This window comes from Mirounga leonina, unplaced genomic scaffold, assembly GCF_011800145.1.
Source record: "Mirounga leonina isolate KUSES-001 unplaced genomic scaffold, KU_Mleo_1.0 Mir_154, whole genome shotgun sequence".
Classification (NCBI taxonomy): Eukaryota; Metazoa; Chordata; class Mammalia; order Carnivora; family Phocidae; genus Mirounga; species Mirounga leonina.
The window spans coordinates 24,438,805-24,462,486 of record NW_023270389.1 but is presented as its reverse complement, the minus strand read 5'-3'; the positions used below and the strand labels follow the sequence as shown (position 1 = coordinate 24,462,486).

Here is a 23,682-nt window from a genome sequence, read left to right as displayed (position 1 = left end):
ATTTTAAAAATGTAAAACACCCTGGGAAAAACCATTACTTAGATAAACCCACTGCTGGATTTTCCTTTAGGATTTTTGCAATTCTGTTTATGAAATTGATTTTGGCCTGTAGTTTTTCTTTTTAATAATGTCCTTTTTTGGATTCGGTATCAAGTGTATAGTAGCCTCAGAAATTTCATTAGACAAAATGGTAGAGATTTCTAGCTGACCCCAGTATCCATTTCCCTTCTTTCTAAGTAGCAAGAATCCTGAGTTTTAGCTCAGCATATGGATATTCAGCTGCAGGACCACATTTCCCAGCCTCTGGCAGCTGGGTTTTGCCATGTGACTACATTTGGAGAATGGAAGGTAAGCCAAAGTGTTGCATGTGACTCAAGGAGGTGTTTTTATGGACACACTCTTCTTAAATCCCTCCCTCCACGATCAGACATGAGGGCTATAGCTCTAGCAACCCTGTTGGACCATGATGGTGAGTTCTACACTAAGAGAGGGCAGAGAGCTGAGCTGGAAGTAGCCCAAGTCCTTGGAGAGCCTCATGACTATCCTAGCTCTGGCCTGTCTACCTTTGGATTACTTTTACAGAGAGAGAGAGAGAGACTTATTTCTACTAAATTTAAACTATTAAAGGAGTGACTTTCCTTCCTTTTTTTTTTTTTTTTGGCATTCTCTGAAATATATATATAAAACTGGACCAGAAACATAATAAATTTTTCTAACAATTCTAAAAAATAAAGTAATCTGAGCCTGGTGTTTTCTCTGTTTTATTTAATGGCTATAGTATTTTCAGATTTTCTACTGTTTTTTTATTCTATTTTGGTAAATTATATTTTATTAGCAATGTATTCATTTCGCTTAAGTTTACAATTTTGTAGTAGTTAAGAGCTTAAGCTCTGGAGCCAGATTGCTTGGGTTGAAATCTTTTTTTTTTTTTTTCAAGATTTTATTTATTTATTTGACAGTGGGAGAGGGAACACAAGCAGGGGGAGTGGGAGAGGGAGAAGCAGGCTTCCTGCTGACCAGGGAGCCCGATGCAGGGCTGGATGTGGGGCTCAATCCCAGGACCCTGGGATCATGACCTGAGCTGAAGGCAGAGACGCTTAACGACTGAGCCACCCAGGCACCCCTTGGGTTGTAATCTTAATCTCCTTCATGTTCATGGAGTTGTGTTGAGTGGGAAACTTATTTAAAACCTTTCTGTGGGTTCCTGGGTGGCTCAGTCAGTTAAGTGTGTGCCTTCAGCTCAGGTCCTGGTCTCCAGGTCCTAGGATGGAGCACCTTGTCGTCGGGCTCCGTGCTGAGCAGGGAGCCTGCTTCTCCCTCTGTCTCTGAGCCCTCCGTCCCGAGCTTGTGCTGGATCTCTCTCTCTCTCTCTCTCAAATAAATAAATAAAATCTTAAAAAAAAAAAAACCCTTTCTGAGTCTCAGTTTCCTCATCCATGAAATGGGGATTATAATAGTCTGTACCCCTTAGCGTTATTGGGAGGATTAATTGAGTTAATATGGGTAGAGCAGTTGGAAGAGTGTATAACTTATAGTAACGGTTCAATAAATGTTAGCTATGCTATCATTACTATCTTTTTTTCCTTTGCTTTCTTTGAGTTTGTTTTCTTTTTCTAACTACCATGGTCAAACATCTGGTTCATTAATTTTCAAATTTTTTCTTTTCTGTTTTTGGAGATTTTTTTAAAAAAATTTTTTATTTGTTCATTGGACAGAGAGAGAGCACAAGTAGGCAGAGCGGCAAGCAGAGGGAGAGGGAGAAGCAGGCTCTCCACTGAGCAGGGAGCCTGGTGTGGGGCTCTATCCCAGGACCCTGAGATCCTGACCTGAGCTGAAGGCAGACGCTTAATGACTGAGCCACCCAGGCATCCCAGAAGATTTTATTTTTAAGTAATCTCTGCACCCAATGTGAGGCTCGAACCCACAACCAGGAGATCAAGAGTTGCATGCTCTACTGACTGAGCCAGCCAGATGTCCCTCCCTGCAGGTTTGTTTTGTTTTGTTTTGTTTTATTAAGATTTTATTTATTTATTTGTCAGAGAGAGAGAGGGAGGGAGAGAGAGCACAAGCAGGGGGAGTGGCAGGCAGAGGGAGAAGCAGGCTCCCTGCTGAGTAAGGAGCAGGATGTGGAACTCTGATCTCTGGGATCATGACCTGAGCTGAAGGGGGCTTAACTGACTGAGCCAGCCAGGTGCCCCTCCCTGCACAGTTTTTTTTTTTTTTTAAAGATTTTATTTATTTATTTGACAGAGAGAGACACAGAGAGAGACAGAACACAAGCAGGGGGGAGTGGGAGAGGGAGAAGCAGGCTTCCCGCTGAGCAGGGAGCCCGATGCGAGCCTCGATCCCAGGACCCCAGGACCACGACCTGAGCCGAATGCAGACGCCTAACGACTGAGCCACCCAGGCGCCCCTGCACAGTTTTGATACATAGTATTTGCATTCCTGTTTAAGTCTAAATGTTTTCAATTTTCCGTATGATCTCTTTTTTGACTCTGAGTTATTTAGAAGTGTTTTTTTACAAAAATTCTGAAGTCATATTTTTTTTGTGCAAGTTATCTTTTTGTAACTGATTTTTAGTTTCAATGCATTGTGGTCATTGCTGTGGAGAATGCCTATTCCTTAAAGTTGGTGGAGAATGATTTATTTAGAGCCTAGAATGTGATCAACTTCTGGAAGTATTTTATGTGTACTTAGGAAGTACAAATTTTAATTGTGTGCACAATTTAACACACGTCCACCGGATCAAGATTGTTTACTTTGTTGTTTAACTCTTTCATACCATACTATTTTCTTTTATCCATATGATTTATCAACAGTGAGAGAAGTATCCTGAAATCTTCCACTGTATTGGTGGATGGCTCTTAGCTCCTTGTTTCCCTCTAGGACAGTGCAAAGCAAGGCCAGCTTATTCTGGAGGTGACTTGCTTTGCCTTGCTGTAAAACCACCCAAACACATGCATTTGTTCAGATTTCAAAACCACTTTATTACCAAAATGAACAAAAGGAGAATGCTGTTTAAATTAAATAAATTACACAAACATTGCGAGTCCCGGGCTTCCCCAGGGATCCCATTGTCATAGGTCAGTATCACGAAGAACATTCAAAAGTATTGAAATTCTGGATTATTTCACTATCTTGCTCTCCTTTCCTGCCTCAGCCATGTCCAGAGAGTGGTCTGTCTGACTTTGCTTATGTTCTTTTCAAAGTCTTCCAGCAGTGAAGTTTTCTTCAATGTCTCCTTCTACCCCATGTGTTTCCAATTTTACCTCCACCGTCTGAACGCTTGGTTCAAAGGACTCCTCTGCTTGGGATGTCTTGAGGCTCTGTGACCTTCCCCTACCTCCTGGGCCTGAGTTGGACTTTGAAGGAGGTGGAGTAGGGGAGGATGAGTTGTCATTGGCTAAAGTTCTTGTCCTCCTGGAATTTGGCACTTCGGGTGCTGGGCACGGTGAATCCCAGATAACATTGTCTTTCGCCTTCCAAGTTTTGAGTTCCATTGGCAGCCAGATGGCATAATGAAATCACAGAGAAGCAATGCTTCTAGGCCAAGAATCTGTTGGCTCTTTGCCAGCACCCTCTCCTTTAACTCTAAGAAGACTTGCTAGCTGACTGGCTCACTCAACATACAGACACACAACGAGGGTACGCGGGTCAGGCTGAAGTTAGGAATCTAGGAATGGGGGCTTTTTTTTTTCAGGCTGGGCCAGCCCAACCTGTTGGGCAGGGTCATTGAGTTGAAGGAGCTTTGGGAGAAGCAGTGGGGGAAGACCGAAAGGTTTTCTGTGCACTTCATGGAAATTTCCCCAAATACTTGCACATGCCATCTATTTGTTTTCAAGTCAACAGTAGGATTCCTCTATTAACCCCTCACATCCATGAAGACCATACCCCTCTTTTCATCTGTCCTAGAAGAAGATGACTTCAGGTCCTGAGTTTGTTAAGGAAGCCCATGGAGGATGACCCAATCTGGATCAGCCCTTTGCCACGTTCTGCACCCACTTGGGGGATGCCACTGGCCCTTGGGGGGCTTCCTCCCCTGCCTGGCCAAAGGATCCAGGCCCCAAGCTGATAAGGGAGAGTTAAAATCATTGGCTCTTTGCCAAGTGAAAAAGCACAAAGCCAACTTCCTAAGGGCAGGGGTGGGGGGTGCATTTCTGAAGTCAAGGGGACCATCAGGGCTCAGGTCCCACTAGCTGGCCCTTGGTTACCCCTAGGACACCCCACCTCCCAAGTCTCTAGTACAAGAAAGGATTCCCAAAAGCTTTTATGCAGAATAACTGGCATCTGTTACTAGGTTGCCAGAGGATTCTGGTAGCTACCCACCCTGTCCTTTTTGGATTCCCCTCTGGGTCTCAAGTGGAAGGGAGCAGCCCCTGAAGGCAGGGGGGAGAGATCACATTTCAGAGGCTGCTGCGTTGGTGGGCTGCCCCTGGGGAGGTAGCTCTGGTGGCCCCCGAGGGCCCTCGCCACCCCCCAGGCTAGAGTCTGAAGTGCTGAATAGCCGTGGAGCTCCCAGCAGCCTTGAGATGAGGAGGAAGGAGGCACAGTCATCAAGACTAAATTCCTGGGGTGTCGGGAACACTTGGTCCCAGGAGTGCACAGCCGCCAGGGACAGAGTTGGGGCAGCTGGAGGGGGCAAGCCATCGAGTCCTAAGCAAGTTCATCCCCGTGTCCTGTGATAGCTTGACACCATCTGACACCAAGCTGTTCAGGCCCAAGGGCCTTTGCACACTAGGTCAGCAGGGGCAAAATTTTCCCTTCTGTTCTTGGCTCACTCTTAAAGGCAGCAGTCGGTGGGGGGGCTGGGGGGGGGCGGGGGTCCCATCGGCTGCCTTGGGCAGGGCATGGGTGGGTGCGGTGGGGTGAGCAGTAGGCTTTCTCATTCTGGCCAGGGCCCTGAGCATCAGCAGGAGGCTGAAGAGGTGGTTCTCCTTGCTGCTGAGATCGGCTGGCTCTAGAGATGCCAGGAGGGAGGCAGGGGAAGGAGACAGGAGGATGAGGGGGAGGGGAGGGAGGAGCTGCGGTCCTGGTGGACGTGCTCTCCTCTACCCGCCACTCCTCATGGCCCCAGGCTCATTCTTCTTGGGAGTCCGGGATGGCACGTGCTCTGGAGGCAGCGTGGGGGCTGGCTGGGCCCTCACAGGGCAGTCAGGGTCTCTGTGTGAAACATACTCCCAAACATTTCCTGTAAGGCCATGGAAGGACAGGGGAGGGGAAGGGAGAGCGTTAGATGTGTCGAGTTCACGGGGGCTGCAACCATGAGGTGACCCTACGAGGCCCTGGTCAGAGAGAGCTTCATAAGTAAGTGTGTGTGAGTGTGAATGTGTACGTGAACAGGGGAGAGGCGGGCTCAGCCTAAGAGGCGAACTGGTACGGAGGCGACAAGAGAAGATGCTTGGAATCTCCCTAGAATCACCTCTGGAAGACTCTCTGACCTCCACATGTCCCTCCTCCTTTTCAGCTTCACTGTCTTTATTAGCTGACATGAGTGGGGAGATCAGACAAGCTGTAAAGTCCTTTCTTGCTCTGATAAGCTATTTGGGGGCCTAGCCAAGGTCTTTGGAATGTGCTGGAGATTCCACAGGAGCACAGTAATCAGCCTGCCAAATCTGTGTAGCCCTGGCTCTTCCCTAGTGTCTCCCACATGCCATCAGCCCTCCCAGAGACCCTGTCCGGAGGACATGGAACTCGAGCCCAAAAGGAATGCGAAGAGGTACAGAGTGAGATGTGATTCCCAGGCCCTAAGCCAGACTCCTCTCCAGCTAGTCATCTGGGTTTCTCGTAACTCAGGGCAGTGGGGTGGTTGCTAGTTTCCCTGTCAGGATGACAGGGCCCTGTGGGGATAGGGCATCTGTCTGTGGGCGATAACATTTGTACTCTTCGAATTCATCTGACCCTCCCGGAATATAAGTTTCCTGAGGGCAGGGGCCTCACCGCTGTATGCCCACCCTGGAACTGTGCCAGGCAAGCAGTCCTCACATGTCTGTTGAATTCATGAAGGAACACGTGAATCCCCCACGGAGCCTGGGAGGCGGACAGGGCCAGCTATCACCCACACCTCCCCTACTTTACAGTGATAGAAACTGGGGCCCCGTGTGTTATGTGTCCGTCCAAGATCACGTGTGGATGTGGCGCACAGTTAAGAATAGATGTCAGTTCTCAAGAACTTCATCCAGTGTCTCTCCCTTCCCCATGTGATGCCTCTCAGGGAATGAGAAGAAGTAGGATCTGTTACTACAAGAGAGATGAGAGAGAAATGTTGTGGCCTTCAAGGTGACGGCTCTGGCTTGGCCATGAGAGAGCCCCGTGAACACCTTGGGTTTGGGAGGGTCTCCTTCCTGCTCCTGGCCCCATACCCCCCATGCCCCCCGCCCGTCAGCTCACGTGCTCCAAGTCCCAGTAGCTGGGGCTGTCCTCCTCCAAATCGTATAAGGACACCTCTGGGTCCACTGGAGCCTGGAAGGGGGGAAAACAGGTGCAGGATGAGCTCCATGAGTGAATGACACAGTCTGGTGCAAATGTCAGCCTCCGGGTGGGCACCATGTTTTCTGCCACATGAGTCACCCTCTTGCTTCTTCCCTGCCCTCCCTCATCTACCTCACAAAATGTAGCATTGGGTGGCCTTCCCTCTCAGAGCAGAGGGGTGCATCTGGGGCTACCCTCCTCTGTGGACACCTTTGAGGCAGGGGAGGTTGGCCTAGCCGACAAGGACAATTGGCTGGCTGCCTGACCGTGGGGAGTCCATTTCCCTTCTCTGGGAATCTGTTTCCTCATCTGTAAAAGGAGGATAATCAAACTCAATTTGCGGGCTTTCTACCTCACCATGCCATCAAAAAGGGGTGTGTGAGTGTGTTTTTAATTTATATATATGAATATATTTTGTAATATGTAAATATAAATATATTCTATAACATAAATTATTTTAGATATATAACCATAGTAACTGGGCATCATTTGTGCAATAACAAATGGTGAGGATTCTTCTAGAATCTCCCTCTTTTTGCTCTGTGGACAAGGCTTGTGAGGCCAGAAAGCCTGTTGTTCCTGCACAGTTGCTCTAAGTGTGGAGGGGCCTTGTGTTTTCCTGGGCAGTCTTTTAGCACTTAGAACAGATGGCTTTACCTTCATCAGTCTCTTACAGCAAAGAGCAAATGGTTGCTCCAGCCAGAAAAGCCTTTCTTATGACCCAGGGCAGGGGAGGTTTTCTATATAAGGAGGTCTGGGGCACAGAGTCCTGGGAGGTCAAGGGCAGGGGCTGCTGAGCTGAGAGGGACCCTGGGAGTGGCAGTGGGGAGGAGGTGGCTTGAGAGGCCCAGGCAGGGATCCCAGTCAGTGGGGTGGAGTTTTTCTGCCTCCCCAGCTTTCTGGAGTCCTAAACAGTGTGATTTGTAGCTCATTTGCACACCACTTAGTGAGCTAGCAAATTAAATGTCAAGTAACTGAGACAAAACTTGGATCCAGACTCTTCATCCATCACCAGTCTGAAATCTCTAAGCTCCGCTATATTAAAACGGGCAGGCTTGGGCGCCTGGGTGGCTCAGTTGGTTGAGCAACTGCCTTCGGCTCAGGTCATGATCCTGGAGTCCCAGGATCGAGTCCCGCATCGGGCTCCCTGCTCAGCGGGGAGCCTGCTTCTTCCTCTGACCCTCCCCCCTCTCATGTACTCTCTCTCATTCTCGCTCTCTCAAATAAATAAATAAATCTTAAAAAAAAACAAAAAACGGGCAGGCTTACTCCCCTCCCTTTGCTCAAAGCCTCTTCTAGAACGAGTGAAGGAGGAGGGCAGGTAAACAATGTCAGAATACTGGGCATACTCTAATACGCTTTGAGTGTTTGTGGACCTGGAAATTAATATTAATAAAAGATATTACAGTATACAAAGTGCTTTCAAGCGACATAAGAGGCATAATTATCAGTCTTAAAACGGAAGCAAAAGAAAAACGCTGTGAGGTAGGTGATGTTAATTTAGGGTGCTCGTTCTACAGATAAGGAACTCTGTAATGGCGGTTTCAGAAAAGTGGAAGGATAGACTTGGTGTTGGAACCCAAAACTTCCCCTGGGTTCTTTCTCATGCCCCTGGTCCTGCCATTTCAGTGCCCCAGGGCCTTGGATTCCCAACGTGCCCGGACCTTACCCCTTGGAAGTCACGTCCTGGGGCCACCTCTCTGGCATTTGCCTGGGCAAAGAGGACAGCATCATGTATGCTGGGAAAGACATGGTTGCGCTCTAGACACCCATCTTCAAAGACACCGCCATGGCTGATGTCGTTGTACACCTGGGCTGGAAGGAGGAAAAAGCTTTCAGCAAGATAACAGCCATGTGGTCTGGAGCTGGGGGTGGAGGAAGGATGGTGAGAGGAAAGGGAAGGAAGGAGAAAGAGGACAGAGCATGGTGCTCTTTGGGGCATCCAAAGGCCAGGCCAAGGCATTGGCCTTGCAATATCAATTCTGGACAGCAGAGGGCAACGTGAGCTTGAGGATGCTGAACCTTCAACCCAGGCAGAAGGAAGCAGTTTGATTCAGGGAGTCGGTACTTTGTGGGGATTGAGAGGGAAAGGCTGAAAACGTGCACGAGGAGGCTGCTGCCAATTCTACCCCTGGATGGTTCGTTCTTCCTCTTGTTTCTCTAGACCTTTCCCGCAGCCTCCAATGTGTGGCAGAGCCCTTACTTTTACCAGATGCTAGAGATGAGTTCCTGAGGACTGTCCAGGGAGGGACGAGTCCACTGACGCTAACTGCCATTGCAGATTCTCCCTCTGAGCAGGTTCCACAGAGCTTGGGTCCTGCTCAGGCTAACTCTGAAGTTGGCTGGCCCCCAGCAGGGCTCTGGTTCTCTGCAGAAGTGGGGTGCATGTGCCCTCTCACAACCTGTTATATGTCTGTGTGTGCTTGCCGTGGGTCCCCGTCCCTGCACTCAGCATCCGCACTGATGATGTGAAAGTCTTCTGCCCTGTGGACATGCACCCTTTGGAGATTGTGTGTGTATAAAACTGTGTGCCTCTGTGCTCCCCAGATAGCTACAGTGTGTGTGAGTGTGCTTGATGCTCATTCATGGGCTTGCAAGCTTAGAGAAGATCCCCCAATTCATTCAATCAACCCCCTAATTTGACGTAAGTGGAAATTGATCCCTAGACATGAAGTGACTTGGCCAAGGATACAGGCAAATTAGTAGTGGGGCAAATTAGAATCCCAGTTGTCCTTTTTAGGCTCCATGCCCCCGCTCCCCCCTCACTCTGTTATTGAGACCCCTAGGGTATTTACACAATCTGGCCACAGTCTCTTCTGACTTGTGCTCGAAGCACTTATGAGCAGGTAGTAGTTGGGGGGAATTACTTGGGTGCTCCTCCCCTCCCCCACCCACCCCCAACCTTGGGCTCCTCTAAATGTCCTCCTTCTCTCACCGTGGATGTTCACCAAGAAGACCTTCACACCGATCTTCCCGTAGGTGGAGCTCAGCTAGAAGTGTTGGGGGGAAGGGTATTGGGATAGGGAGACAAAAGGAAAGGAATGTTCTGAGTGGGTCTCAAAAGTGATTCACAAAACGCACTTCAGAGGGGAAGCCAAACAAGTAAGCAACCCCAAGAGTCCTGGCAGCCAAAGATAAAAATAGCAGCAAAGCACACTGCTTCTCCCTGGAGTGTTGGCTGCCGGCTTTTCTGGAAAACAGGACAGAAATGGGGCTTTGCCAATGAGGCGGGCACTTAAAGACACCGTGCCCCCTTCTTATGGGGTCAGATCTTTGCTCTCAATAGCTTAGATTTCCAGATTCCACCTCTTTCCCGACTTTGTGGCTTCAGGCAGAAGCTGCAGGGGAGGATGGAGACCTCCCTGGACTCCGGGTCCAGGCTAGGGAAGCAGGCTGAGCCCACGGCTGGGGATGCGGCCTTCTGGGCACCTGGCTGATGTCCTGTGTATGATACTCAGCGTACATGCTCTCTGTATGCCTTGGGTTTTCCTGGACTGCCTTTCTGAGCCAGCTCTGAGGCTTGTTGATTCCCTACCATCGGAAGCGTTGCTGAAAAGGTATCAGATGGATGGATACCTTTATTCAAGTTGTCCCATGGACTGCCGATTTGGCCTGAGAATGTGGGGCACTAATATTATGTCTTCTTTTCTTCTCAGTTGACTGGAATTGACTGATGCTGGAGTGTCTGGGTGAGGGTGGGAAGGAACAGCAGACCGTGAACCAGGGCCAAGCTGGACTCTACTCAGAGGACCCTGGGGTGGGTTCCTGGTGGCCTGAGAAGGAATTTGGGATGGCCTCTGCTAGAGAGGGGTGCTAAGGCAGGTGGGACAGCGAATATCCCTCTGGTATTCCTTTCCAGCCACTCATCATCGTGGGCTCGTCTGGGCCTGGGCAGAGAGCAGCCTATCCTGATCATGTCTGGGGGAAAGCTCCCTTTTGAGCTTCCTCTCTCAGCTTGTCAAAGTGAGGGCTCCAGAGAAAGGGAGTGTGGGAGAACAGGGGTGAGGGTGTTGGGGTGGAGGGCAGCCGGCACCCCCTCTACCTGGGGCCTCACCTTGCCCAGGGCTTTGATGCCCATCAAGTCCACAAAGCTGACCCCACTCATATCGAGGATGATGGTGTGGAAGGTGACAAAGGGTGGGACGCTGGCCAGCATGTCACTGGGCTCACTGGGGGTCTCAGCGGAGGCTGGTGGCTCACAGTGGGCCTCTGGGGAGCTGTCAGGGCTGAAGGTGATGTAGGAGACACTGGCGCCATTAGCAGGAGTCTGGTTGTTGTTGGGGTCAGTTGGGGAGGCATTCTCAAAGTCCTGCTGGAGTTCCTGCAGGGACACAGTCTGGGGGTGGGGGGGCGGTGCGGTTTGCAGGGAATCACCAAACTGAATCAGAGTTTGCTATAGTTGAGGCAGGGGCAAGGAATGTGCAGGTGGGGGTCAATAACGTCAAGAACATAGAGGTGGTGAATACAAGCCCCCAGAACCCCACAGGGGAGGCATCTCCCAACGCCCTTTCCTCAGGCAGGGCCTGCATGCTCAGTCTCCCACCAACCAAAGTTGGAGGACCCATCCAGGAGAGGCACGGAAGCCTTGGCCCACTCTGCTGTGGGAGAAAGTGTTTTGGGAAACAATTGTGCTCCTTTTTACATGTGTCCGTGCCTGCTTGCTTCTCCCCAGAACTCCCACCCCCACATCAAAGCTGGGTGGGCACCCCAGCAAATTCACTGCTGCTCACCATTTGGGGTTGTTCATAAGTCTATGGGCTATATTCTATCTTAGCCAGAAAATGAGGAGGGGCCATGGGAGCTCCATGGTTACCCCCAGGAGCTGGCGTTCCCTCACCTAAGGAGAAGACTGCCCAGAGACCTTATGTCTTTGCCTCAAAGGGTGCTGGGAGGTGGGGCCCCAGGGGGCAGGATCTGAGAGGGTAGGCTGTTCCTAGCGCCAGTTCACCTTGGTTTTCATAAACAGAGACTTCCTCTGCTGTGTGGGCATCAGCCTCCCCTTCTCCTGCTTCCGGAGGTATTTTTGCTTGGCCAGCAGTACTTTCTGGGGGTCCACACCTGTCTGCAGGGAGAGAAACAATAGCAGTTTGGACCTCCACCCTCTTTGGAGGTGGCCTGCCTCCCAGCCCCCTTTCTCTCATCTTTTGGTTATGCTCTGTTCAGCCCTTCTGGTCACCAGAGTTCTGAACCTTACCTTGGCAATGACCTTTTGCCTGAAGATCTCCGAGTTGGCAAAGTAGAGGGGGGAGCAGTAAGTGACAATCTTAACCCCCTCGATTTCCTGGACCTAGGACAGGGAGACTGAGCTCAGGTTGCAGAAATGTCTTTATTGGCTTTTTTTTTTTTTTTTAACTCTCCTTTATTTGTGTGTGTGTGTGTGGGGGGGGGCAGAGCAAAAGAGGGAGGTCGTAAGTTTGGATTACTTACCCTACTATAGGTCTTGGGATTAACATAAATGTCAGTGTCCATGACCTGGGCCAAAGTGTAGCCATTTCGACTGGGTGAAAAGGGAAAAGAAAAAAATAAGAACATGCTAATAGTCAATGGGCCTGGAAGGATGCTGGGATGGGAGATAGGGCAGAAGCAGGGTGGGATGGGTCCCTTCCTCCTCCCCCGGCATGTTGTGTTGGTCTTTCTGCACTGGAGACACATTCCTGGTGGCCTGTGGCTGGGCTATGACTAGAAGGATGACAGGCGGGCCCTTGACATAGCTCCCAGCCTGGGGCTCAGCACAGAGAAGAGGTGGGGTATGCAAGATGACAAACTTAGGTGGCCCTGGTTCTTGGTTTTGAGTTCTCAAGAAGAAAAGACAGGGCTTCCCTCATCTAGAGCATCCTTCCTGCCCTGGCCTGAACCTCTTAACCTTTTTATAGGAAGGACACGGCATCTGTCCTCTGGCCTCAGGGGAGGGTCTCATTTGGTCCAGGGACTGGCAATGCCTTTGGACAGACTCAGGGTCTTACCCTCCTGTTCTCCTACTTTGGTGGGCCCCCAGCCCTCTGAGCCCATTAGGGCTTCCTCTGGGGATTTCAGGATATGGCGGTCAGTCAGCCCAGCCTGGGTGTGGGGGCCCCACTGCTGTGCCTTTGAGGCGGGGGACGCTGTTACTTACAACTGAGTCTGGAAGACCACAACCAGGGCGGAGAAGGCGACGCCCACAGCCACCCCATATGGCAGGCTCAGGAAGAAGGAGGAGAGGAAGCTCACCACCCAGACGCACTGTGAGGAGAGAGATGTCAGAGCAGGCCTGGGGAGAAGGCTGCCTCTTTTGGGAGGTCTTCCTGGAATAGCCAAGGTCATTCTCTGTTTGTGCAACCTCAGACCCGCCCTCCACTTTTCATGGCATTTTTGCATTATCTTATGTATTGGTGCTCTGGGTATGCTTGCACATTTCCCCTAGGTTGAGTGTGGCGAGCAAGCTTGCTTGGTTTTTAGTAGACAACCCCAGCCCACACAGGGAGGCAGCATGGCGTATGCTGAGAGCATGTGGGTCAGATACACCTGGGTCCAAAGTTTCATTCTCCCACTTACTAGTGATGTGAGCCAAGTTGCCTGATCCACAAAAGGGGAGTAATGATACCTGTTTCATGAAAGGATTAAAGAGCAAAAGCACCTAAGGGTCCTAGCCTAGTGATGGGCACCCAGTGGTCACTCAACAAACATGAGCTCCCTTTCTCCATCTTCTCTGTGTATGCCCAACACATGCTCAGTGGTCTTCCCAGTCTGATGGCCTGGGGTCTGGTTGTGTGGGTGGAGGGCAGGATTGGATGCAGTTTGGATGGTTGCCCCCTTGATTGTCCTTTACAGTCTCCCAAATCCCTCTAAAGGAAATAATTTTGCCCACATCCTATAGAGAACTGTGAGGTTCAGATGGGAGCCCAAAGCACAATGTAAATATCAGGGACTATTGTCATGGTGGGATAAAAGCAGATCTTTGGGGTGGGAATTGGAACATTATTTTCCCCTATCCTCATCACTCACTGGGGGACCCCAGATGGACTGCTCACTTCTCTGGCTTTAAGGATCTTCCTCGGGTACCATGCAGGTAACCCCAGGAGACAGTACCACGCAGAAGTTTGACGTCTAAGATTTGGGTTCCAATCCTGACTCTACCACTTACTAACCCTGTGGCCTTTGACAAGTTACATAACCTCTCTGAGCCTTGGTTTCATTATCCTTTTTTTTTTTTTTTTTTTAAGTTTAATGTATCTAAGTAATCTCTACACCCAACATGGGGCTTGAACTCACGACCCGGAGATCAAGAGTTGCATGCTCTTCTGACTGAGCCAGCCAGGCACCTCTTGGTTTCATAATCTTGAAAGGAGGTCAGGAAATCCTCTCTCATAAGTTATGGTGGAGCTTAAATGGGGATCATTGTCAGAGCTGTCAGTACCTGGTAGCCTTAATACTATTGTCCACCGTGAGATGCGCTGGGACAGTGACTAATCATAACAATCAGTCATGTTTGCTGAGCATTGCATGGTTGCAGGGTGCTTTCCCATGTGATCTCATTTAATCCTCATAACCAGTGGGTGATGAAGCCATGACTGTCATCCCCATTAGAGAGGAGGAAATAGCACTCCCTAGAAATCTGGCAATTTACTCAAGATCCTGGTATACTGGCTTTAGGTTCTAGAGTTTTTGTTATTGTTGTTTTTAAAAACTATTTCTTTTTGCTTTTTTTGGAACTACAGATCATAAAAATAATCATAGATAAGTTTTACTGAACCCAGGACACAATTCAGACAACATGCTCTTTACTTGTATTATCTCGTCTTCCTCATAAACAACCCTGGTGGGTGGGTAGAGAGTATAAGATACCCATTTCTCAGATGAGAAAGCCAAGGCTCAGAGAAGTTAAGGGACTTGCTTAGGGACTTGCTGGTTTAGGGCCAAGCCATAGAGCCAGTGAGCCATTGAGTTAGGATGCGGACATAGGATGTCTCACTCCAAAACCTGGGATCTTAATAGCTTGTTCTGCAATGAGGGAGGAGCAGAGCAGAGGGATCACCGACAGAAAGAGCTGATAGGGCCACGGGGTTGGAGGAGGGGGCCAGGGGCCTGGAGGGATACCCAGAGGCCACCCAATACCTACACAGTCCAGCTTGCTCTTCTTCCACAGGTAGTAGGGGTCAGCGAGCTGCTTGAGGGAGTTCTTGAGGTTGACGGCTATCAGTGCTCCTAGCACAGACTGGGGAAGCAGAACGTTGTTCTTTCTCACCTGAGGTGTCCCCTTCTTCTTCCCCGTCCTATGCACCCCCATCCCCGGTGTCCAGCAGGACAGAGCTGCAGTTTCAGAACATCTCTGCTGGCAGAGCCCTCAAATCTCCGCACTCCATCTTAGCACTGGAGAGTGCAGGTGCTAGGCCGTGTGGCCCATCCTGGCTCTTCCCCGCCCCACCCCTCCCCTCTTCCCTCATCTCCAAACCACCTGGTATCCAGGGCCTTCCTAGTCAGACACTCCTAAGCACTTGTAAACGCTGATGGGGGGATTGACCCTTAGGTCGGAAGGCTGGAGTTGGCGACCAGCCCTGCACTTGTGAGCTGTACCACCACAGATCACTTAGACTTTCTCAGCCTCAGTTTCCCTCACCTGTAAAATGAGGAAAGTAGAACCTGTGTTTTCGACTTCACAGGATGTGATTAGGACAAAGTGTGACCATGTGGGCACTTTGTAGAGGGTTACGCAACACTTGGGGATTGTTTGTACTGGAGTCTCCTGCTGGGCTCCGCTTTCCCACTGCGCTCTTACCTTGGGGAGAGGGTACAGATAGGACCCCAGGACCAGCATGGTGATCATCACGACCAGGGACACACACAGGCTTGCCACCTGTTCCGAGAAAGGGTTGGGAACAGGGCATAGGTGTGACATTCTTGCTCTTATTTCCAACAGATGCCTTTGGTGGTGTAGAGACCGATGAGGGAAGAGGAAGTTTGGAGAAGCAGCTGGCCTGGCTTGCAGGGGCCCTGGCTTCTCTGGGGCAACTGTTTCCTTCCCCTCTCCCCTCTTTGCCCCACTCCCCTGGTGCAACGCTCACCTGGGATTTTCCTCCAGCTCCATCCACAGCCAGAGTGACAGAGAGAGCACAGCAAATGACATGGATTTTAAAGAAGGAGCCAAAGAAGTTGCTGCAGCCCAGGGCGATCATCTCCTGTGGGGACATGGGCAGGATTGGAGGCTGGGGCGGCGGCGGGGGGGTGGACGGGGGGTGGGCGGCGGGTATAGACCAAATGTAGTCATCCATGCAAGCTGGATCTTGGGCCTCGGACTTGAGAATGACCCTGCTGCTAGAAAAGCCAGACACTCCCAACCAAGCCAAGTCAGCCTCCCGTGGTCAGAGCCCCTCCTCCTCACCGGCAGGCACCTTCCTCACTGCAGCCCAGAGAGCCCCACGGTACACCTGTGGGACCCGGCCTGTCCTGCTGGGCCTTGCTGGCAGTGGCTGGACCTACCTGGTTAGAATCCACGTCATAGCCGTGCTTGCTGGCCAGCGTCCGGCCCATGGCCAGGTTGATGACGTAGCCCACGATGGCCAGTGAGAAGGCAGTGCCCATCATGTCCTTCCACTGGGAAACCACAGGCAACACAGGACTGGGGAACCTGCCAGGGAGCCAGAGAGGAGGCAGGGCCCAGACGTGTGAGAAGAGGGAGGGCGAGTCCTTCCTCAACCCGCAGGGACCAGCAAGGCCCCACTATGTGCCAGATCTACGTCCTCAGTATGACGCCGTGGGGCAGCCACCGTTACTCCCATCGACAAAGCAGAAACCAAGACGTAGAACCTCACTCGTCCGAGGTCCCAGAGCCAGTAAGGGGTGGGGGCCCCGTGTGTTCACGCCCAGGTTCTGGACTCTATGCTCATCTGTGCACAGATCCACAGCCACCACCACTCCCTGCCCTCTCCCCCTCCACCCTCCACTCCTGCCCTGTGGCACAAACACCGCCCTTCCCCTCCCAGGGCCCAGCGTGGTGCCTGGCACAGAGTGGATGCTCCATACGTGTTGTTTTGATGCTAATAGTTTCCTTTCCACATGGAGGAAAAGAGCCAACGCATTAGAGCTGGCAAAGAGCCAGCAAAGGGCTGATCAGAGAGGCTTTGCTTTAGCGGCATCCAGTAAATGAGACTTTTGGGGTGTGTGTGTGGTAGTTAAGATTCACTGTTCATAACACATCTAGCATTGGCTGATTGTATGGCTCTCTTCTGTAATAAAGTAACAGAAACCATTCCCATTCGGTCGGTGTCCCAGAGTCTACAATCCTCTTTCATAGAGGTCGTCTCATCTGGGTCTCTGAGCCCAGGCCTTCATGGAGGGGTGTTGGTAGGGGGTGGGCAGGCTTCTTGACCACCCAGACTCACCCATGTTGGATCTCTCCCACGATCTGCATGTGATACTTTTGGGGCATCTTACAGCCCCCAGAGATAGCTGTTGCCACCACCACCTGTAAGCCCCAAAATGGAGAATGGGGATTGGCAGGGGTCTCTCCCAAGCCTCCCTCTTCTCTGGGGGCCCCAAATCCCATTCCCCTGCCTCCTCAAAGAGGAACAACCCAAGAAGCAGGAAGAGTGGGAGCCATGTACAGAGGGATGGAATGGATTCACCCAACCCCCTATTCTACTGGCTGCCAGTGGAGGGGGAGGTAAAAGTGGGTAGGGGCCCCCTTGGCTTTGGCTGGAGCTGAATCCCATTTCTCATGGCCTCTCCAGCCTGGCCCCCAACACCCCAGCCCAGGGCAGGGTCCTTACCACAATCATCTCCGTAGGGATGGGGAAGCGGATCCTGTGCATGTAACGAGCATTGAGTTCCTTCACCAGCACCAGGAAGATGCCACTGATGAGGGCGAAGATGAGCGAGGCGATGTTGGTGTGGGGGAGGTTTTTGCAAATGTCAATGAAGGTCTGGTGGAGAGAGCATCATGCTCATGGGCTCCCACCTCTTCTTCCCATACTATCCCCACCCTTGGGTGTCTAACCCCGTGGAAGGATGTCATCAATTCAAATGGAGGCACACCAAAGCCGAATTCAGACCCTGGTCACCCACAGCACCCCATCTCCCACTTCCCTCTCCCAAAGGGCATGCTGGGAGCTCATGCCAGGATGGGAATGCTGATTCTCTTCCTCTTTCTCTAGAAAGAATTCAAGCTCAAGAAGGAGGGTTGGAGATTAGACATAAGGAAGGACTTCCCGGGCAAGGAGGGGTTGAGGCACTACACTGGGGAACTGATAGAGAGTGCACAGCTCCTTTTCAGCAGGGATTAACCATAGAGAACCTCAGTGAGCCCTCAAAGTCATGTGTTTCGCCCTCCCTCCCAAAGTGGGAACCCCCTGAAAATCCTCTCTGAACCATGGGTCAACCAGCCCTTGCTTGCGAACATCTTGTAAGGAGGGGTTCACAACTTCTTCAAACAGTAACCCCGGCTCTGTGCCTGCTTGAGCCCCTCCCCATCTGCAGGGGTATGCTCCTAGACTCACAAAAACAATGGACCCCGGGCCTGCGTAGGAAGGGATGGTCAGTCCAAAGATGTACTTGAGCACCGAGATCAGGATCTGTAGGCCGGCTGCCGTCATGAAGCCCCGGATGAAGGACTCGGAGAGGTAGATGGCCACAAAGCCGAACTGCACGAAGCCCAGGCCCATCTGAGACGAGAGGGGTGGGGGAGGGGGGACGACCGAGAAGGGTCAGTGGTGCCCACACCTGCCGGACCCAAGCCCAGGCTGGAGCTCCATGCAGCAGCCCCAGGGAAATGAGCCCTTTGTGACTGGCCCTCTACTGTGCCGGCTGACCCCGGGTCTGCTTTGGGGCGTGGGCTTCTTTGTCTCTTCCTCTCTCTGGCCTCAGTTTTCTTATCTGAAAAATAAGCCGGGTCCTCCCCCAGTGTTTCCTCTCTCAGTAGATGACACCACCATCCACCCAGTGGGCTAACCAAAAACTTGGGGGTCATCCTCCTTCACCCGCACATCCAGCCTACCGCCAAGCCCTTTAACGCCCCTGGCCAAATGTTCCGTAAGTTTGCCCCATGGGGGGAGGGGACCCTCTCTGTGGCCACCACCCTGGTCTAGGCCCTCGTGAGTCTTGCCCGGGCCTCTGCAGTTTCCTGACAGGCCCCCTGCTTTGATTCTTCTAATCCACCTCCCACCTCTCTTCTCTATGGCCTGAATGATCCTTATAAACTGCTAATCCGACCCAAAGGTGCTGCGTAGGGGACAGACCTCAGCCTTCATTGTCTAGCCTCTGCCTACGTTTCCCTCTGGCCCATCCCCCAAAAGCCTCCTGCTGTCCAACGCCAAACTTCTTGCCTTGTCATTCCCTGATCAGTTCATACTCTCAGGCCTCTGACTCTTGCCGGCTGGGGGGGCACTGCAGGTCCTTCTGTGCCTCATTCATTTGGTTCCTGGCCAACCTCTACTCATCCTTTAAGATGCAGGTCAAATGTCACCTCCTCTCTGAGGCGAGGCCTTCCCTGACTCTCTGCCATTTGAACATAGCTCTATTATGCGGCTTATCTCATGGTCTACAAGTTTATCTGTTGACATGGCTACTTCCTCTGCTGGGCTGGGAGCTCCTGGGGAACCGGGCCTCTTCTCTGCTTATCTTTCTCCTAAGGCCCAGCTCCTGGCTCAGCAAAGCAACCAGAAACATTAACTGAATGAATGGACGAATTAAAGGTGTCTTCTGAGGTTGCTTCCTGCTTTTGTGTTCCACCACGCAGTGTTTCCCTTCATAAAACCTAGCAGAGGGGCGCCTGGGTGGCTCAGTCATGAAGCGTCTGCCTTCGGCTCCGGTCCCGATCTCAGGGTCCTGGGATCGAGCCCCGTGTCAGGCTCCCTGCTCAGTGGGGAGTCTGCTTCTCCCTCTCCCTCTGCTCCTTCCCCTGCTCATGCTCTCTCTCTATTTCTTAAATAAATAAAATCTTAAAACAAAAAATAACCCTCCCCCCCAACCCCAGCAGAGGCCTTTGCAATTAGTGCAATCGATGTGGTGCAGGTGAGCCTGTGACTTGGCGCAGAGGAGGCCGGAGGTGGATAAATAAGGGATGTCAGAGAAATAGGAGGACCGTGCTGGCAGAGGGATGGGCATTGGAGAGGGTGGTGGAGAGAGAGCGTGAGCCTTCCAGACAGTCTGGGACTCAGGACAATTTTGCCAGGTGCAGATGCTGGTCTTACGGACCTGCTGGAGGTGGGTGAGGAGAGACACCAATTTTTCAAGGTCTTTTGTGGCCCTGGAATGGGGAAGTGGGAGGAGGTAGAGCCCTGAATCAGCTTTAGTGTTAAAACTGGGGTTTGGAGGCAGGGGCAGGACGGAAAGATGCTCTCCTGAGGCTGGGCCCTCGGCAGGGACGTGGCTGTCCCCTCACCTGGATGATGGCAGTCAGGCAGGCCAGCGTCGCTGACACATGAAGCCTCTCGGCCTCCATGGCCGCCGTGTCCACGTAGCTCTTGTTGGTGGCATTGTTGAAGACCCAGAATTTCGACTCTGGGGCCAGCTGCAGACAGATGTTACCCACCAGGATGCTGATAACCGCAAAGGTACCTGCAGTGCCCCCCCAGCCGGCAAGAGTCAGAGGTTTGGACTGCATCCCTGGACAACAGAAAGGGGCCCAGGAGAGCTTCCCTGCCCCCAGAGGGACGGGTCCCCACACCTCCAACGTTCCTCTCCAGCAAAACAACAACCGCTCACACGTCACCAGGACCTATACTTTCAAGGTGCTTTCACCTTGGCTGTTAGTATTTCGCTGGGCGTATGAAGAAATGAGTTTGGAAACGCAAGCAGTGCCTGACCCAGAAATAGGCCTTGTGACTAGGCGCCTTCTCTCCGTGTCACTTAGCACCAGAGAGCTCCAAGTGTCCCTGCCGGGACCAGCCTGAGAGTGACTTGGTAGTTTCTCACGTCTGTTCGGCACTTTAGGGCACATATTATATCCTGTTCTACCGACACATTCCAGGGAGGGAGACAGAACAGGGAGCTCTAACCGAGTTCACGGCAGCTATGTGGTTTCTCTAAGGCCACAGGGGACCTGAGACTGACGCCCACAGTGACAGTCCCTTCGGGACCAACGGCACCTACTCTAGGAGGATGTGGATGGAAAACACCCGAAGCCCCTCTGCCACGCCACCTGTCCTTGGGGTCCAGGCCACCTTGCCTGCTGGGAGGGGTGAGGCCTTACCTGGCACCATCTGGTGTATACCCCCCAGGAAGAAGTAGGTGAGGAGGGGGAAGAAGGAGGAGTAGAGGCCATTGACAGCAGGAAGGTTGGCCAGCAGAGCAAACGCCATGCCTACAAAGGAAAAAGAGATTGCAGGCTCAGGGGCATGGCTGGGTTATGGAGGCCATGGGGGACCGGGAGAAGAGGAGGGGGAGCAGCAGGCCAAGCCTACCTAGGGCACCGACCCCTCACCTTGTGGGACCTGGATGGATCCCCCACTGAGTCCGCCCAGCAGGTCGGGGATGATGTAGTCTTTGACCTTGTACTTGGGGAGCCAGGAGAGCACGGGGAGCAGCCCAAACACCGCAGCTTTGATCTTGGCCGAGGAGCATCTGGAGGGGAAGAGGGCAGGCTTCCAGTCGGCATGGCGTGATTTGGACACTCCGAGTGGGGGAGGGCTTTTAAGATCCCGTTCCTGGTCATTCATTCATTCACTCACTCATTCATTCGGAATTCATTCAGAATTCAGTGAGCACCCACACCATGCAATATGCCGGGGACACCGAGAAGAAAATGCAGGGGCTTTCTTTAGAGCGCCATCCACATGCCCTGGGCTTTAGCTGGGCATCTTCTGGAGCTGGCTGCTCATCGGGGACGTCCACAAGACTTGGCGTAAAGGCATGGATTTGTGGCCACTTAGCCTTCCGAGCTGCGGGGTCCAGCCCCTATCTCAGATGGTCTGTCTCCAGTCTGATGGAACACAGGCCAGGGCACCCAGGTCTGGGCTCCTGCATCTTGGTGTACACAGTGGGTTGAAATTACTTGCTTTTCATCTATCGCTCTCACTGGACAGCAAACCCCACCATGGCCCAAAGTCTGGCTCTCTTGTTCATCTAGTATACCTTGTACATTGTATTGGGGTGCTGAGTAAATATTTGTTGAGTAAATGAATGCATGAATGAGTGAAAGCGTGGGCTGGTATTGAAACTCAGAGTAGGGGTTGCCGCCATCTTTGTTAGCATTGCCCCCCAAAGAAGGCTCCCTCGTCCCTGTAGGGTATGCCTTGGCAGACCCCCTGTCCTTCGTGTTTGCTGACTCCAGGGCTAGCGTTCTTCCTACTGCTAATTCACCGGGGGGCGGAAAGAATGGGGGAGCTGTTCGTTTGTCGTTGCAGGGTGGGGAAAGTTGATTCTTCCCCTCTTTGTTGAACACCTGGAGGACTTTTCATAGAAACTCAGGAGTGGGAGGAACAAGGGCCTACGGACGCAATGGTGACAGCTCGTGGATTGATGACTGGAAGGGGTGGGAGGCATTTGCTTTTCTTCTCCCAGTTGAGGGAACTCAGATACTCGGGGCCCATTTGGTGACTCACTGGCCTGCTCTGATTAGGCCTCCTTTCCTTCCTGGCACCAATTCCTGCTCTTGGCTGTTGTTCAACAATAGTTTCCCTGATCCTGAGTCCCCTGGATGGCACCCAAGACTGAAATCAACACAGATAATGCTTTGCGCCCTGCGTAGAGCCTGGACAGATTTTCTGTCCCAACCACCACTCTGGGAAGGGCATCACCATCAACATCCTCTGGGGGCAGATGGGTGCCTCTCCCATCCTTGGGATGGTGGACAGGGTATTGGACTGGTGGCAAATAGCTTAAAGCATCTCTTAAGATTTGTTAAGGGAGAACCAGCCCTGCAGGAACTTGCTCAGGTTTGTTTGTGGCAGGGAAAACTGGACTCACAAATAGACAGCTGACTGGGGGACGACACGCAACTCCCCTGAGGGCTCATACCTGCCGGGCCTAACTGGCAAGCCTGCTGTATGTCGGGCAAGGCAATCTGAAGCCTGAGAGAAGGACTGGAAACAGATGCCAAACACCTACACAGAGGCTTCAGAGGCCAAGAGGGAAGTGGACAGAGGGATTAGTTTTCTAGCCATTCATTCATTCATTCATTGAACAAATACTTATTGGAGAACCTTCTGGGTGTCCGGCAGCACTGTTTAAGGCTCAACACCAGCCTCGTGGGAATTGTTCGTTCCCTCCATCACTTTAGAGTTTTAACCTATAATCTTTTCGGCCAACAGCAGATACCCTCAGCCCTCCAGCACAGAAACAACCCAAACTTCCCAGCTTAGTTTGGGAGCTAAGGCTGGCAGAGCCCACCTGTCCGAGGAGCACAGCGGTGGGTATGGTGCCGGGACACTGAACCCCCAAGGCTTTGGCTGTAGCCTGGCAGAAATGGAGGCTCCCAGGAGAAGCAGGGTTGGACCAGGGTTTGTAGGGAAGACTCAAATGGGTGATTCCCCCAGCCTAAACCAGTTCCACCTGCATTGCCACTTCAGCCATTGCCAGTGACCTCAATCCAGGTAACTGAATCAGCTGTTTCCCCAGAGGAGTGAGGAAGAGTAAGCCAGCCCACAGCCAGGACTGAGCAAGGTCTGCCAGGAGTATAGGAAGGGGGAAGGTGAAGCTCATAGCCTCGGGTTTCTGCAGGATGAGCAGAGATCATCTCATGAAGCCCCCTCGTTGGAGGTGAGGTTCTGCTACCCACCAGCACAGTCCCAGAGATCTGAGAATGGAAAGAGCCCCGGGAGTCTGGCAGGACCGTATCCTGGTAGGTACCCTTTAGGAAAGCCCAGGAAGTTAGGGGCTGCCTTTGGGCATTCTCTGGATCAGGAGAAGGAAGGAACATCTAGGAGGGAAAGAGGACAAAGGACACAGAGTGGTGGTGGCTTCAGATTTTTCTCGATCAGGAGGGAACAGGACTTTAAAGGAAGGGCTCTGACACTCCCACCCGGTTGTAGGATCTTAAAATCAGGGCTCCGAACCTCCCCTCCCCAGGGCTTCCCCAAGCCCCGTCTGAGCCATACCAGCACAGGAGCCATACCCCAGTGCAGACAAGATTTTTGTGGGGAGCAGAGGAAAGAGGTGTCTGGGCTCTGGGCCATGTTACCTGAAGGCATTGCGGAGTTTCTCTCCCAGTGGGTATGTCCGGTCCTTCTTCTCAAACTCATCATCAAAGAGGGTGAGAGAGTATGCGGCTCTGTCTACCACGTAGCGGGGCCTGGGCTGGCTCAT

At 51.9% G+C, this 23,682-nt stretch overlaps 1 protein-coding gene and 1 long non-coding RNA gene across 3 annotated transcripts in view; one reads left to right on the top strand and one right to left on the bottom strand.

Annotated features, from left to right (window-relative positions):
- Positions 1-15,640, top strand: part of LOC118014135 — a 22,051-nt gene extending 6,411 nt beyond the window's left edge. Inside the window, exons 2-3 of one of the 2 annotated variants that reach the window (XR_004680212.1) lie at positions 241-348; positions 15,362-15,640. This is a non-coding gene — a long non-coding RNA (uncharacterized LOC118014135). Of the gene's footprint in view, positions 1-240; positions 349-1,715; positions 1,755-15,361 lie in introns of those variants that run through there. The other variant, XR_004680213.1, reaches the window with a different exon arrangement.
- SLC26A9 (solute carrier family 26 member 9) lies at positions 5,141-23,682 on the bottom strand. The gene is made up of 20 exons (XM_035010200.1): positions 23,558-23,682; positions 20,861-21,000; positions 20,630-20,740; positions 19,820-19,995; positions 17,937-18,101; positions 17,211-17,363; positions 16,824-16,906; positions 15,922-16,069; positions 15,507-15,620; positions 15,221-15,298; positions 14,564-14,659; positions 12,581-12,687; positions 11,896-11,965; positions 11,663-11,755; positions 11,417-11,530; positions 10,523-10,804; positions 9,404-9,458; positions 8,138-8,283; positions 6,388-6,459; positions 5,141-5,188 (listed from the first exon to the last, which is right to left on the bottom strand). Exons 1-20 carry the CDS (start codon positions 23,680-23,682, stop codon positions 5,141-5,143), a joined length of 2,376 nt encoding a protein of 791 aa, XP_034866091.1.

Excerpts from the sequence above, each read along its gene's own strand:
- SLC26A9 (XM_035010200.1), bottom strand. The coding sequence starts at position 23,682 with ATGAGCCAGCCCAGGCCCCGCTACGTGGTAGACAGAGCCGCATACTCT. Across the intron at positions 11,966-12,580 it reads GTGGTCTTCCAGACTCAGTT|TCGAAATGGCTACACTTTGG; the intron begins GTAAGTAACAGC and ends CTTTTCACCCAG. Across the intron at positions 8,284-9,403 it reads CTTCTTGGTGAACATCCACG|CCCAGGTGTACAACGACATC; the intron begins GTGAGAGAAGGA and ends TCCTCCTTCCAG.